Source organism: Anoplophora glabripennis, unplaced genomic scaffold, assembly GCF_000390285.2.
Source record: "Anoplophora glabripennis isolate ALB-LARVAE unplaced genomic scaffold, Agla_2.0 scaffold255, whole genome shotgun sequence".
Lineage (NCBI taxonomy): Eukaryota > Metazoa > Arthropoda > Insecta > Coleoptera > Cerambycidae > Anoplophora > Anoplophora glabripennis.
In genome coordinates this window covers 83,907-96,821 of record NW_019417249.1, presented here as the reverse complement: position 1 = coordinate 96,821, position 12,915 = coordinate 83,907, and the positions used below count along the sequence as shown (strand labels likewise).

Here is a 12,915-nt window from a genome sequence, read left to right as displayed (position 1 = left end):
TTTTTCTGGGGTTCAGGGCTATTCTACGAATTCGTAAATATGCCCATTGTTATTTTTTCGTCGAGCTACCCCAGTCTTAAAAAAAAAGAAATTTCTACGATGAATAGAAGCCGAGATATTGCAAAATTTACAGCGCGCATCAATTTGAACTTCGACTCTCTTGGACGAGCTTCCCCCCATCACCACGCCGGACAGTTTTCTTATCAAGTACCTTCTCTATAAAGGGTTCGTGAGTCGTTAATTTTCCACATTTTTCAATGCAATTTACGGGAAATCGTAGTTTACGTCGTAAACATTATTTTGCGAAATTTCAAGTTTTAATATTTATAAATAAACAATTGCGCTACGATTTAAAAAAAAATCTTATCTTGGCTTCTGTTGGTCGTAGAGGGTAATTTGTTTTTTAAAATTTGTATTTTTTTGCCAGCTATCCATTGCATCTATTTTCGGTGAGGTAGCATAAATAGCAACAATTTTATTCAAATTGTTTATAAGCGAAAAACGTACGGATTTTTAATGCACAATTTGAGAATGTTAATGTCAAAAAAACCGGTGATATTTTTTAATAGGTCGCTTAATTACGTCTTTAAGATTATAATGACGCTTTCATAATCATGTTTGGTTGAAAATTAACGCCTGTACAGAGGCTTAAAGTTCATAACTTTTGGAGCCTGCGTTATAAACAAATTGAATTGTGCGAAAACTATTGCACCTACAGCGCCCACTTTTCGCACACTTTTAAAGTATGACAAAACTTGTCATAAGTTTTATAAAATTTCAACAATAAATGCGATAGTTATAAACAAATCAAAAATGGTCACTTTTCTTGTTTTTTGCAATAAATTTTTTGTTTATTAACCGATTTTAATTTAACAAGTCTCATTTTGTAGATAATTTTATTCCCTACAAGCTGTCTGAGAGTCAATTTTCGCTAAAATTGATGTTTTTCCCTGCAAAGTGAAAAAACTGTTTTCCTCACTTGTTTAAATAGAAAAGTTAGCTAATACAATTTTTTGACTCACGACTTGAGAGATGTCTTGTATTATGTTCCTTTAGACAATTTTACAATAATCTCGCGGATAAGACTTTTTTCGAGTTTCTTTTATTTTCGCTAATTTTCCTGGTGTAATCATGATTTTCAGTAGGCAGATGAAAAAAATATCAAATAAATACAAATTTGACGGGTTTAGCTTTCAATAACCTGACTTGGTTAAAGATTTAATGATATTTTTCATGGGCGTAGCTAGGGGGCAGCAGGGGTGTGCATGGCCCACCCCAGAAAAAAAGATCTGATATTATCGTGTATCATATCGGCATATCAGTAAGTAGCTGACTGCGAGACCATTTTTTTTTAGAACATTCATATGAATTAGATTTTGTGAAATTAATATTTTTTATATTTGACCCTATATTGATTATAATATTGCTATTCCAATTAGTTTCTAAAATTAGCATTACTTAGAAAGTTGCTCCCTATTTTTGAAAAAAAACTCAATACAAACGGTTATTTTGAGACCGTATAAAAAATCATAAAAAACACGTGTTTCATTTTAATTAATTTATTAATTATCGGGAACTAAACACGCTGAAGCTTTGGAAATCGAGCTTTGATTATAAAACAAATACTGTAATAAAAAGTAGCATTGTTCAATCTTTTGTATTTATTTATTTGTGGGTGATGGGCTGTAGAATATAATTGTTTCTTTTATTATTTTGGTTAACTTAATTTAGCTCTAGTAGTAATTTAACAAATATTTACCGCGGGAAGTACGCCACTGACCGGCAGAAGAATATGTAGTTTTCCAAACAATCCTAGTAAGACGAGAGCTCTCGATCGCGCGGGTGTTTCCCTTTGGACGTTCCTTTCTCCTGAATGCATCTCTGGTCAGGGTAAGTCGACTTTGTCTCGTAGTAGTTAGTAATGTGAGTGCTTCATACGCATAACAATTTTTTTTGACTGGATCTTTTGTAGTAGTTGTAGAATCACTAAATTCACAGTCCATTTGCTTACAAGCATAATGTTATTAAAAAGTCCTGGGAAAAATTCCGAGGTAAAAGTCCGGGGAAAATGTCCGGGAACAAATCCGGGGAAAACTCCGGCGAAAATGTCCGATGTTTGGTAGCTGAGTTAATATAAGTTAAAAAAGCAAAAATAAATGAAAAAGGACCGGTTTTAGAATAAAATAGGATTTTTTTTCTTAGAATCACCACAATGAGTTACAAGTAGTGACTTTATAATCAAATATAGTAAATGTTTAATTTTAATCAGACAAATCGTTAAATATAATTTCATCAAAATAGGAAATATTTTATAAAACATGGTTTTTCAAATATCAACACTAAAAATCCTATGAAGAAATAATCGAAATATAATCAGTTTATGTAGGTAGGTATTATAAAATTTTTTTGGAATTTGCAATGTTGTAATATACCTATTTGATTCTTTTCAGAAGGATGTTGAGTTTGTAAAACCGGAACTATAAGGAAGAATTCGTCGTACCGCTAGAAAGGCGCTGGTTGCAAATTGTGGGTAATACAGTATGAGCTTTCATCAACATTTCTGTTACATTGATGTCTGTGGTATTCCAAGTTATTATTCAATGGTCTAAGTATCATTTACCGAGCATTTAATTTGCGATAATGGTTTTGTTCTGTTTGAAACTTCTGTTTATCGTTTTCCCGTAGGATTTTTTTACCATTTCAGATTTTAGATGTCCTTAAATAATGTAGTAAATGATTTCATCGAAGTATAAATATTTTAATTCCGATTATGTTCTTTAAATGTTTTGCTGGTTGCCTATTTGGTATAGAGCCCTCATAAGGTAAAACACCAATAATTTGATTGAAGTGAGCTTCCCACCCTTTGTGCCGTCATCTTGAAATAAAAATTTGCCACATTTCCTGTGAGATTTGAATAGAAACGAATACTTTAACACTCCAAAACTTGTCCTAATCGCTATTTAACTCTCAATGTAGAAGATTCAGTGTTCGTGCGAAAGAATAGGTGCTGGGTATATAAAAAAACATTTATTTTACATTATATAAAAATGTTTCTAGATATAATTATTTTGATTTAATGGACAACATTCCACCAATTTTTTCCTTGACGGAACTAAACGTTGGTCTCTGGCAAGGGTCTAAATTTAAAACTTCTTCCGTTACGTACTTGAACAGGCTCACCGGACACGGTTTTGGGGGTGGATAACCAGGCCTATAATTAGACAATTATAATAACTAATAAGATAAAAAAAATTAGTTCCACTTACATTCCTTTCGCAAAAAAGTCTTTTATTGAATTCAGGAACTTTTTCCGAACCGCATCCAAACATAAATTTTCTGCAACCTCATACAAGTCCAAGGCTAGTATGCCGAATGACCAGACATCACTTTTTGTCGTGAATATCTGGGTTACCATGGTGTCGGGTGGCGTGAGGAAGAGAACCTGCAGAGGTCCCTGAAAAATGTTTTGTCAATTTGTGAAAATAACATTAAAGTCTTGTTCTAACAAAAAAAAAGAGCTAGGAATATTGAATGTGTGTACATTCATATCAAATTACCTTGAACTCCAATTTCGGGCTGTACCCCACGTACTTTGCATAGCCAAAGTCTCCAATTTTACACACTTTTTTAGAATCTACGAAAATGTTGTTACCATCTAGATCGTTGTGGATGATATTTTTGCCCGAGAGATACTCCATACCGGTAGAAACATCGTGTAATGCTTTTAAGATGTCTGCACTACTGATAAAATGGTTCTAGAATAAGACAGGAAATAAAAAATTATATCAATGTAGTTTTAAAAAAAAAAAGCAAAGAGGGTTGTCATGCTGAGACAACTGCATGGACATGACTTCATAAAGGACTTAAGTAATTTTTGTATAAAATGACGAGGCCCCGAATTGTTCGTAAGTGAGGTGTTGTCTACATGTGGATGAGAAGACTATGACAGACTTTAGCTCGACAGGTTGTTGACTGAACATATTCAAGTGTCTCATTTTTATAATTTTTAAAAATGACAATTACACCATTTGATATTTATTAGCAGAAAGACCAATTTCGTGTCTATGAATAATTGTGTAAACGGGAGTCTTACTTCAATGGCCGCCTTGAGATTGCCTCCCTGCACATGTTCCATTACGATTCTCATGGGACTCTTCTGAAATCCCACTAACTTAACAACATTTTTATGGTCCAGTCCCGCCATGATTTTGGCTTCGTGTAGCAGTGCCTCACTGGCATTTGTGTTTTTCGCTTCTTTCACTGCAACAAGCGAATTGCCTATTTGACCCAACAGCACCATCCCAAAGTCTCCCTCGCCTAAAAATGAAGACACCACAGAAAATATACCCATACGTATTCAGGGTGTGCAAAATTAGCGCTAATTTTATTCGTTATGATACTTTCTCTTACCTAGAACAAAATACTCTTTTATTTCTGCAGCTTCGACAGTAACTTTTCTCAACTCCCTTGACAGGAGGTGCTCTAAAATGTAAAAGTTAGTGTAAGAAATATGTAACAAACTTCAAACAGAATCAAAAGTTTAACTAAGATATTCTTCGTAGGCGAAAAATTTCTTTGATGTGAAATGTTCAAATTATTTAAAAATAAGTTTTTTGTAACTGAATACTCACTATCAAAATCGTGAAACTCATCAACATAATTGTCAAAAGAGCTATTTTCCAACATCTGCAAGAACATAATAATTATGTCCAACCTTTGGAAACTAAAAAATAAATAGATGAAAGTAGGTAGTTTTTACAATATCAAAAAATGACTGACAAACCAAAATATCAATAAAACGACATGAAATTTTATTTGGATCAAGTAAGCAAGAATTCAATTGTTATATTATTGCTTATCATGTTGACAATCTCGCTTGTTCTGCACAGACAAGTCTGAAACTGAATTGAAAATAATTAAAACATTTTACTGATTCGTTTTCATATCTTATTTGATGATTATTGACTAAGTATACAGTATAATTCGTCTAACGTTGTTAGGAACAGAGTCAATATAACAATTTTTGATCTGCTTTAGTGGTATATATCGCAGTATTCGTGTAGTAAGTCTGCAAAGTAAGTAAACTAAACTAACTTTAAATCTTCGGAGCGTTTATCAATTTTAAACAATTTTTCCAGAATTCCAAGGAATATTTTGTTACTCTCATCTATCTTCAGTTCTGTCAATACTTTTTGTATCGTCTCTAAACACTCATTTTTCAAAAGTTCCTTCACTTTGCCCATTTTTATGTTGCCATCGCTATCTGTTTTTAAAGAAACTTTGTCTTCCATATGGGCCATATCACCTAAAACTGTAAAATGACTCCGTTAAGGTGTTTTTCTTCAACACAATAGGAATCTTTTTTTATTAAAATTACAATGATATATCGCAATATTAATATTTATAACCGCAGGTTGTCCCAGGAAGGTTAGAATAAAAAAAAGACAGAAATTCTCCAAAACCACATAGATGGTAAAATATAACACTCTGTATATTATTGTTCACATGCCTATGGCTATCCAATTTACTATAGGTACCACCTAATACGTACAATGCTGTTTTTTATGTATTTATTCGCACTTCAGAACGACATAAAAAGGTTATTGGGTGGTAAACATATAACATATAACACCCTGTACATTATTTTCTTACTTATTCAAAAAGTAATTATATTAAAATAAATAAAGACATATCAAATTGGGAGTCTGAAAAAAATGTTTTGTTTTACCATATTCAACAGAGTACATCTCAGTAAGCGTTGAGTTTTATGTTATCGGACCTTTTTTGTTGTTAATTTATGGCGAAATAACATTTAATCTGTAAAAACGATAATGCTAAGGCAAGGAAAAATAGTGATACTTAGGTATTATTTTCAGATTATTTGGTGTTTGTGGATAAAACAATGCAACATCAGCATTATTATGACCCTTGTTTGTACGTAATATTACATAAAGTTCTGTTATTTCATCGTTTTATCAGAGAATTGAGAATGATTTTGGTGATCTAGCCACAAAGATAAAAAAAAATAAATATTCCTATCTTATAGTAAGCCAAAATTTCCCACAAGTGCAAAATTATTTAGGCCAAACAGTAATCTAAACAAAATTAAGATCTGTAAAAATTATTGAACATACCGCATATGATGCTTTTGCAAATATTAAAAATGTATATGCTGTTATTATAACACACACATGCTAAATAATAAATAGTAAATCGCTAATATCAGAGATAACCCTAATACACAGAACATCCCTAACTACGCTAATATTAATGTTAATCTTCAAAGACCGTATAAGGGTCGTATGACACTATGCTAAAATTATAACTAATTTCAGTACTTAACTAAGAACTTTTTAATCTTGCATAGTATCATACAGAAACTGCAACAATTTTTGTTGCAATTTGTGTATGATACTATGCAAGATTAAAAAGTTCTTAATTAATTACTGAAATTAGTTATAATTTTAGTATAGTGTCATACGACCCTAAAACGAGATAGGTCAACTTATGGTTTTTTATACATTGCAACTACTACTCGTAAATTAGTTCTTTATTCATATTTTAACCATAACCTTAACTATAAATAATTAATTTCCTGATATCTTTGATTTTGTGTTATAAACATGAAAATTTAAATAAAAGTAAATTATAAATTCTTATTTAAAAATGAAAAATTAAGTAAAGATGAAGTTACCAACGAGTCCCGACATGAACCTCATTGGGCATGTTTAGGACATGCTCGGGCGTCAATGACGACGAGCCTATCCGCAATTGGCAAGGAGTTACGCAACGATATACGTGTATACGTGTGTATACGTCAAAAAAAATTTTGAAAATAGTTTTTTTTTCATTTTTTTTAGAATGAACATTTTTTGATGAAGCAAATATGGACTATTGATAAAAAACCCTTTAACTTAAAAAAAAATGAATAAAGTGAAAAATTACTTATAACAATGAATTTCAGCAAAAACCACAAATTTAAACATTCCGGGCACTAAGAAAAAAAATCGCGTTTTGAAATTATCAGGGTTTCTTTTAGAATACTTTGAGGTTGAATAGTTAATCAATATCCTTAGTGTATTCGTTATATTTTGCAGTTATGCCAAGTTATTCAAATATCCCTAATTATGCAATTTTTGACCTTTTCCCTACCAACGAAAAAATTTTTTTTTATCAAAAAACAATAATCACGACTTGTAGAGAACATTTTGCAGTTTTCAAAACCCTGCTTGGATTTTCTATACGACCATTATTTCCCGAGTAATTGATTACCAAAGTCAAAAATGATTTTTTTGCTTTGATCGGCGATAACTCAGTGACAAATCATCGTACAAGGCTCCGGAACCGCTCAAATTGAAGAGAATTAAATTATCTGATTCTTTTAGATAGCTCTTCTTTATGGTGAAATTACCAAAAAAACAATTTTGAAGTCCATAGGCTTTTTTAAAGAAAAGCAAAAATTTACAATTTTTTTTTGTTGATTACTCAAAAACTGCCGACGCTAAAAAATTTTAAACTCTAGATCCGAAAACTAGACACCTGAAGCTTCAATTTCCTTTTATTTTATTATAACCATTTCCCTCCAAGTTACAGCTCTTTGAAAATCACCCAAAATTTTGTGATTTTTTTAATATCCCTTAATTTCTGTGCCTAGTGTATATTCCTGGTTAGAATTCACAAAGTTCCAGAGGAAAACTTTATTTTAGAGGTTACATATATAAAAATAATACTTATAAATATGAATATGTATTTATTATTTCAATTTAACAGGTAACATATCACCAATTCTTTTTCTGATAGAACTAAACGCTGGTCTCCGGCAAGGCTCTATATCTAAAACTTCTTCCGCTACGTAATGGAACAGAATCAATGGACACGATTCTGGGCGAGGTAACCCAAATCTACAACAACATCAGTGTAAAAACAGAAGTTAAAAAATGTGTACTCCTTACGTTCCTTTCCTTCCTTTCCTCTCAAAATTGATCAGCGACTCCCAAATCCATTTGACTTTTACTGTTCCAGAAAGGGTTTCCTCAAACTTGTACAAATCCAAGACCAATACACCAAATGACCAGACGTCACTTTTTGTCGTGAAGATGTGGCTTTTGAGGGTCTCTGGTGGATTGTGAAAGAGAATCTGCAGAGGATTCTGCAAGATCACGTTTTTGTTTAAAATAAAAACTATTTGAACTGTGTAAAAATTAGATGAACTTATAGCGAACTTTTTGAAGTCAAATTTGGAATTCTTCCAGGAGCTGTCAATTCTTTTTAACACTTACACAATTTTTTTGCAAAATTTACATATGCATATGTACATATATTTATTAAATATTATTAAAGACAAATAAATATTATTTAAAGATAAAGTTAAATATTAGCTTGAGCAAAGTAAGAATTAAATAAAAATGACATTGTCTTTAGGGAAACCGTATAAATACCTTCTCTTTGAATTCTAATTTCGGGTTATATCCCACGTATCTCGCCAGACCAAGGTCGCCTATTTTGCACACTTTATTCGAATCTATCAAAATGTTATTGCCGTGCAGATCTCTGTGGATGATATTTTTCCCCGCTATGTACTCCATACCCGCAGCAACGCCATGTAGGGCTTTCAAGATATCCAAACCCACGATCAGATGGGACTGAAGTAGAATACCAGGAAATATTTTAAAAGTATCGACCGTAGATTTAAAAAAAAATTAAGAGTATTAAAGAAAATTAATTTTAAAACTAAACGTAATCTTACATATACCGCAGTGTTAAGAGTCACTCCCTGTACGTATTCCATTACGATTTTCGTAGGATCCCTCTGAAAAGCCACTAGTTTGACCACATTTTCATGGTCCAAGCCAGCCATGATTTTGGCTTCTTGTAGTAGTTTGGTACCGACACAGCCATGTTTCGCTCTTTTCACTGCGACTAACGAATCACCTAGCTTACCAAACGACACTATCCCAAAATCACCCATGCCTAACAATCAAAAATCGACGAGAATTATCTAAGGGGATCTAAGTATAGAGGGTATCCCAAAAATATATGTGAACAAAGAAGACACTGTTTGGTCAACGGTTAACAGTGGTAATTGGGTTTTTTCATTTTTAAATATCGAGAAACAGCATTATATGTACCGAAATTATTATAAATCTCCTAGATGTTGTTTACTAATAATGAATTAGTAAAGTTTGGCGTACAAAATAAATGATTTAAACGATCTTTGTCGCCGCGCTAATTTGTGACGTCATTCAGTGCGATCGAGATTCGATTAGATGAATAACAGGATACCAGTTTAGAGACAGCAATCTGTTTTGCTTCGAGCAAACGCATTCCTTATAATATGATGTAGACGGAATCATTTTTACGATTTAGGTCGTTTTTGTACGTTTTACCTACAGCAAAACCGAACCTAACTTATTAGTTTAATTTTTTTTTATTAAGAATCAAGAAAAGCTTGCATACTGGGAGCCTTGAAGCAGCAGCATGAACATAGTAGGTAGATAACAACAATCTAGAGACAGCCAAATTTTTTAACACCGTTAACAAGATATTAAATTTTCATGCAAAATACTTATTATGATAAGACCGTTTATAACTTCTTGTCAAACAAAGTAATAAATTATTATCACTGCTTATACAAGGTGTCCTAGAAAACAGTGACACATAGCAATCAATGATTCTAGAAATAAGAACAGTACAACTTAATAATAGTTTCAACTGAGTATAACTTTGTCCTGTACTTTCAATTTTTGAAATATTAAAGTGCAAATAAGTAGAACTAAAACAATCTTTGGACATTTCATTCATTGCATCGGAATCCCTTTTATTGAAAAATTTCTCCCGGTCTAATAAACTTACTAGCATTTTTAAAAAACGGATTGACAAAATGTGTTACTAATTTTTTTTTAAACGCTGCGTTTAGTTTGTGAATATTACTGTCAATGACGTCTGACATCCTAGGTTAGGTGAACTACATAATATCAATCTGCCTGATGCGATATGACAACAGGGCGCCAAGCAGACAAAAAAAAATGGACAGCGCTATGTCACTGATTTGTTTTATTACATTTATTTTAGCTTTTGGTTCTCCATTAAATTTTAGTTTTTATTATAATCGAAACAGAATTTTATATACCTACTTCAGTGTTGTATTTTAACAACCTTAGTTTTATAATAAAATTTAAATTAGTAAAGTGTCCTGCGTAGTATAAGTATATATAACCTTAAGTTAGTGTTTAATGATGTTTAATGAGATTTGGCAACAATGCATCCTGTAGCACCCAACAGAGTATGTCCTATGAAAAAACAGACACGAAATGCATTTCTAAGGTGAAAGATATACCGCTTATTAATATGACCCTGTAGAAACACTTTTTATCTTTAATCCTAGAATGAGCTGGCAAAATACTGTAGGATAATATTTTGACACAACGTATTTATTAAAATTATTTTATAAAGCGAATCCTCAAACAAATCAACGGCAACCAGAAAATCAGTTCAAATTTGGACTTACATTTTAATAAAATGGTTATGTATACACTCTCTTACCTAAAATTGAGAACTCTCTTATTTCTGCAGCTTTGACTGTCAATTTTCTCAATTCACTAGATATGAAGTACTCTAAAATATAAAAGTTATTAAAATTCTTTTGAAGCAAACAGCAGTACTTAAATTTTATAATTAAACACTTACTATCAAAACAATGAAATACATCGAGATAATTGTCAACGGAGTAGTTTTCCACCATCGTCAAGAACATAATAATTATGTCCAGCCTTTGGAAACTAAAAAAATAATTCAACGTAATTTTAGACATATCTCCGTAAAAAAAAATTAAAAAGTAATTTGTTAAAACAAATTGTTATATAAGTAATATAACAATTATTACTAATGCGTTTTAGAAGGATATATTTAAATATTCACATATTAATGACTAAAATAAACTAACTTTATATATTTAGAACATTTATCAGTTTTAAACAATTTTTCCAGAATTCCTAGGAATATTTTGTTGTTACCGTCCATCTTCAGCTCCGTCAATATTTTTTGTATCATCTCTAAACCCCCATTTTTCAAACATTCCTTTCCTTTGCCCATTCCGTCACCACCTGTTTTAGAGTAAACGATAGCCTTCATGTGAGCCATATTTCCTATAAACTATCAACTACTATTAAAACTATCAAAAACTATTGTTTTTCTATCAATAAAATAGGAATATTTTATTATTAAAATTACGATTGTCACAAATATTCTTATCATTTGTTCGTACAAAGAAATAATAGGCTTACACTTTTTTGTTATTAAATTGTTGAAATTATAATGCTAAGGCAAAGAAACCCACCCATACATTATTTTTAGAATGGTATTTACAGATTACAAATGGTTATTGCAGATAAAATAAATGTAACATCAGCATTGTTGTATTAGATTTTACATTTGACTTGTTTTATTACAATGTAAACAATGTTTCTGATGGTCTATTACTGCAACGATTGAAAATTGTCTGGCTTAAAATAAGTTACTAATTTTTACAGGTGCAAGGCTGTTAGAATAAAAAAATATTTTAACACCAATCTAAACAAAGAATATGCGTAAAAATTATTGAACATACCGTATTTTTTCAGATTTAAATAAATATCAGGAAATGGCGTTGCTGTTATTACGCGCAATAGCACATGAAAAAAACTGGAATTGGTTTTTTTCTCGCTGTATCTACGGTGATTCACAGGCGTCTAATTCAAAGATCTTATGCTTCAGAGATCGGTAAACTGCCTCATTGTCAGTCAGCTCATTCGTAGCTAAACTTGAAATAGATAAGCTTATGCCAGGTCTACCCCCGGGGTTTACACAGACGAGCCGGCGAAGCAAGAAGAGCGCCAGAAGAAAGGGCCCTAGCCGGCGGGGCCCAGCCAGGACAAAAGGAGGTCCCACAAAGCGCCTACACCGGCCGCATTTGCGGTCGGGGTAGACGATGGATGGGGCCCACCTACGAAGGTTGTCCAGGCCTACACGAGATGAGGCAGGATAAAGAGGGATAATCCCCCTCGATTTGAGGCCAATTTCTAGCCATAGAATAATGGCGCGTGGCGCTTATGCCAGGTTGCCAGATTCAGAACAAATTGAACCAAGAGTTACACACACCAGTGATACCATTATTAAAATGAAGTATTAAGTTCATTTGATCGATTTGATCCAAGAACTGTGAAAATCAAAACGTCAAAGACATATACCAGTTAATCGAAATGTAAACTTTAGCAAGCGGTTTCTTCTCACTTTTATTTCAGAATGTTCTGAAAAACTGAATCATAAACCAGACAACCAAACCAAAGAAGATAAAACAATTATCTTCTGTGATTCGGTGCTGAGAAAGCGCGACTGGTGTGCGAGAGAGAAAGGAGAATAAAAGGACTTGCTATCTCTCTCGCTCCGCGAGCTGATGGGTCGGTGCGTGAAGATAGCATGTCCTTTTATTCTCCTTTCTCTCTCGCCCACCAGTCGCGCTTTCTCAGCATTGAAGGCAGCCTCTACAAGTATATGCTCGAAGCTTATGCCTAGATAATATTGATCTTATGCGCAATGACCACTGAACTACAACTAAGCAGTATATCTTACTCTTGATGCCTATCGATACGGTTTGGCATGAAGGCCTACTGATGAAAATGCTCACCAACCAATATCCCATATCCTTTACCAAACTCATAAAATCCTACCTACACCACCGTAAATTCCGCATCCAAATCCAAGATTCCCTTTCCACCACCCGTCCCATGGAGGCCGGTGTCCCCCAGGGCACCGTCCTGTCCCCACACCTATACACCATTTACAACTCCGACATCCCACATCCCCCCAACACCAACATATACTTATACGCCGACGACCTGACAATCACATCCCAATCCGTAGATCCTAGATATTCCGTCT

General features: G+C 32.9%; 2 protein-coding genes across 2 annotated transcripts; both read right to left on the bottom strand.

The window, feature by feature from the left end:
• Nucleotides 1-3,058: 3,058 nt before the first annotated feature.
• On the bottom strand, nucleotides 3,059-6,209 carry LOC108905910 (tyrosine-protein kinase CSK-like). The gene is made up of 8 exons (XM_018708980.1): nucleotides 6,135-6,209; nucleotides 5,095-5,311; nucleotides 4,632-4,723; nucleotides 4,411-4,482; nucleotides 4,094-4,317; nucleotides 3,558-3,755; nucleotides 3,267-3,454; nucleotides 3,059-3,211 (listed from the first exon to the last, which is right to left on the bottom strand). The coding sequence occupies exons 2-8, from the start codon at nucleotides 5,298-5,300 to the stop codon at nucleotides 3,064-3,066; spliced, it is 1,128 nt and encodes a 375-aa protein (XP_018564496.1). The 5' UTR covers nucleotides 5,301-5,311; nucleotides 6,135-6,209; the 3' UTR covers nucleotides 3,059-3,063.
• Nucleotides 6,210-7,753: 1,544 nt separating this feature from the next.
• LOC108905885 (ephrin type-A receptor 4a-like) lies at nucleotides 7,754-11,688 on the bottom strand. The gene is made up of 8 exons (XM_018708950.1): nucleotides 11,606-11,688; nucleotides 10,943-11,151; nucleotides 10,687-10,778; nucleotides 10,543-10,614; nucleotides 8,747-8,970; nucleotides 8,439-8,642; nucleotides 7,953-8,149; nucleotides 7,754-7,901 (listed from the first exon to the last, which is right to left on the bottom strand). Exons 2-8 carry the CDS (start codon nucleotides 11,137-11,139, stop codon nucleotides 7,754-7,756), a joined length of 1,134 nt encoding a protein of 377 aa, XP_018564466.1. The 5' UTR covers nucleotides 11,140-11,151; nucleotides 11,606-11,688.
• Between the last annotated feature and the right edge of the window lie 1,227 nt (nucleotides 11,689-12,915).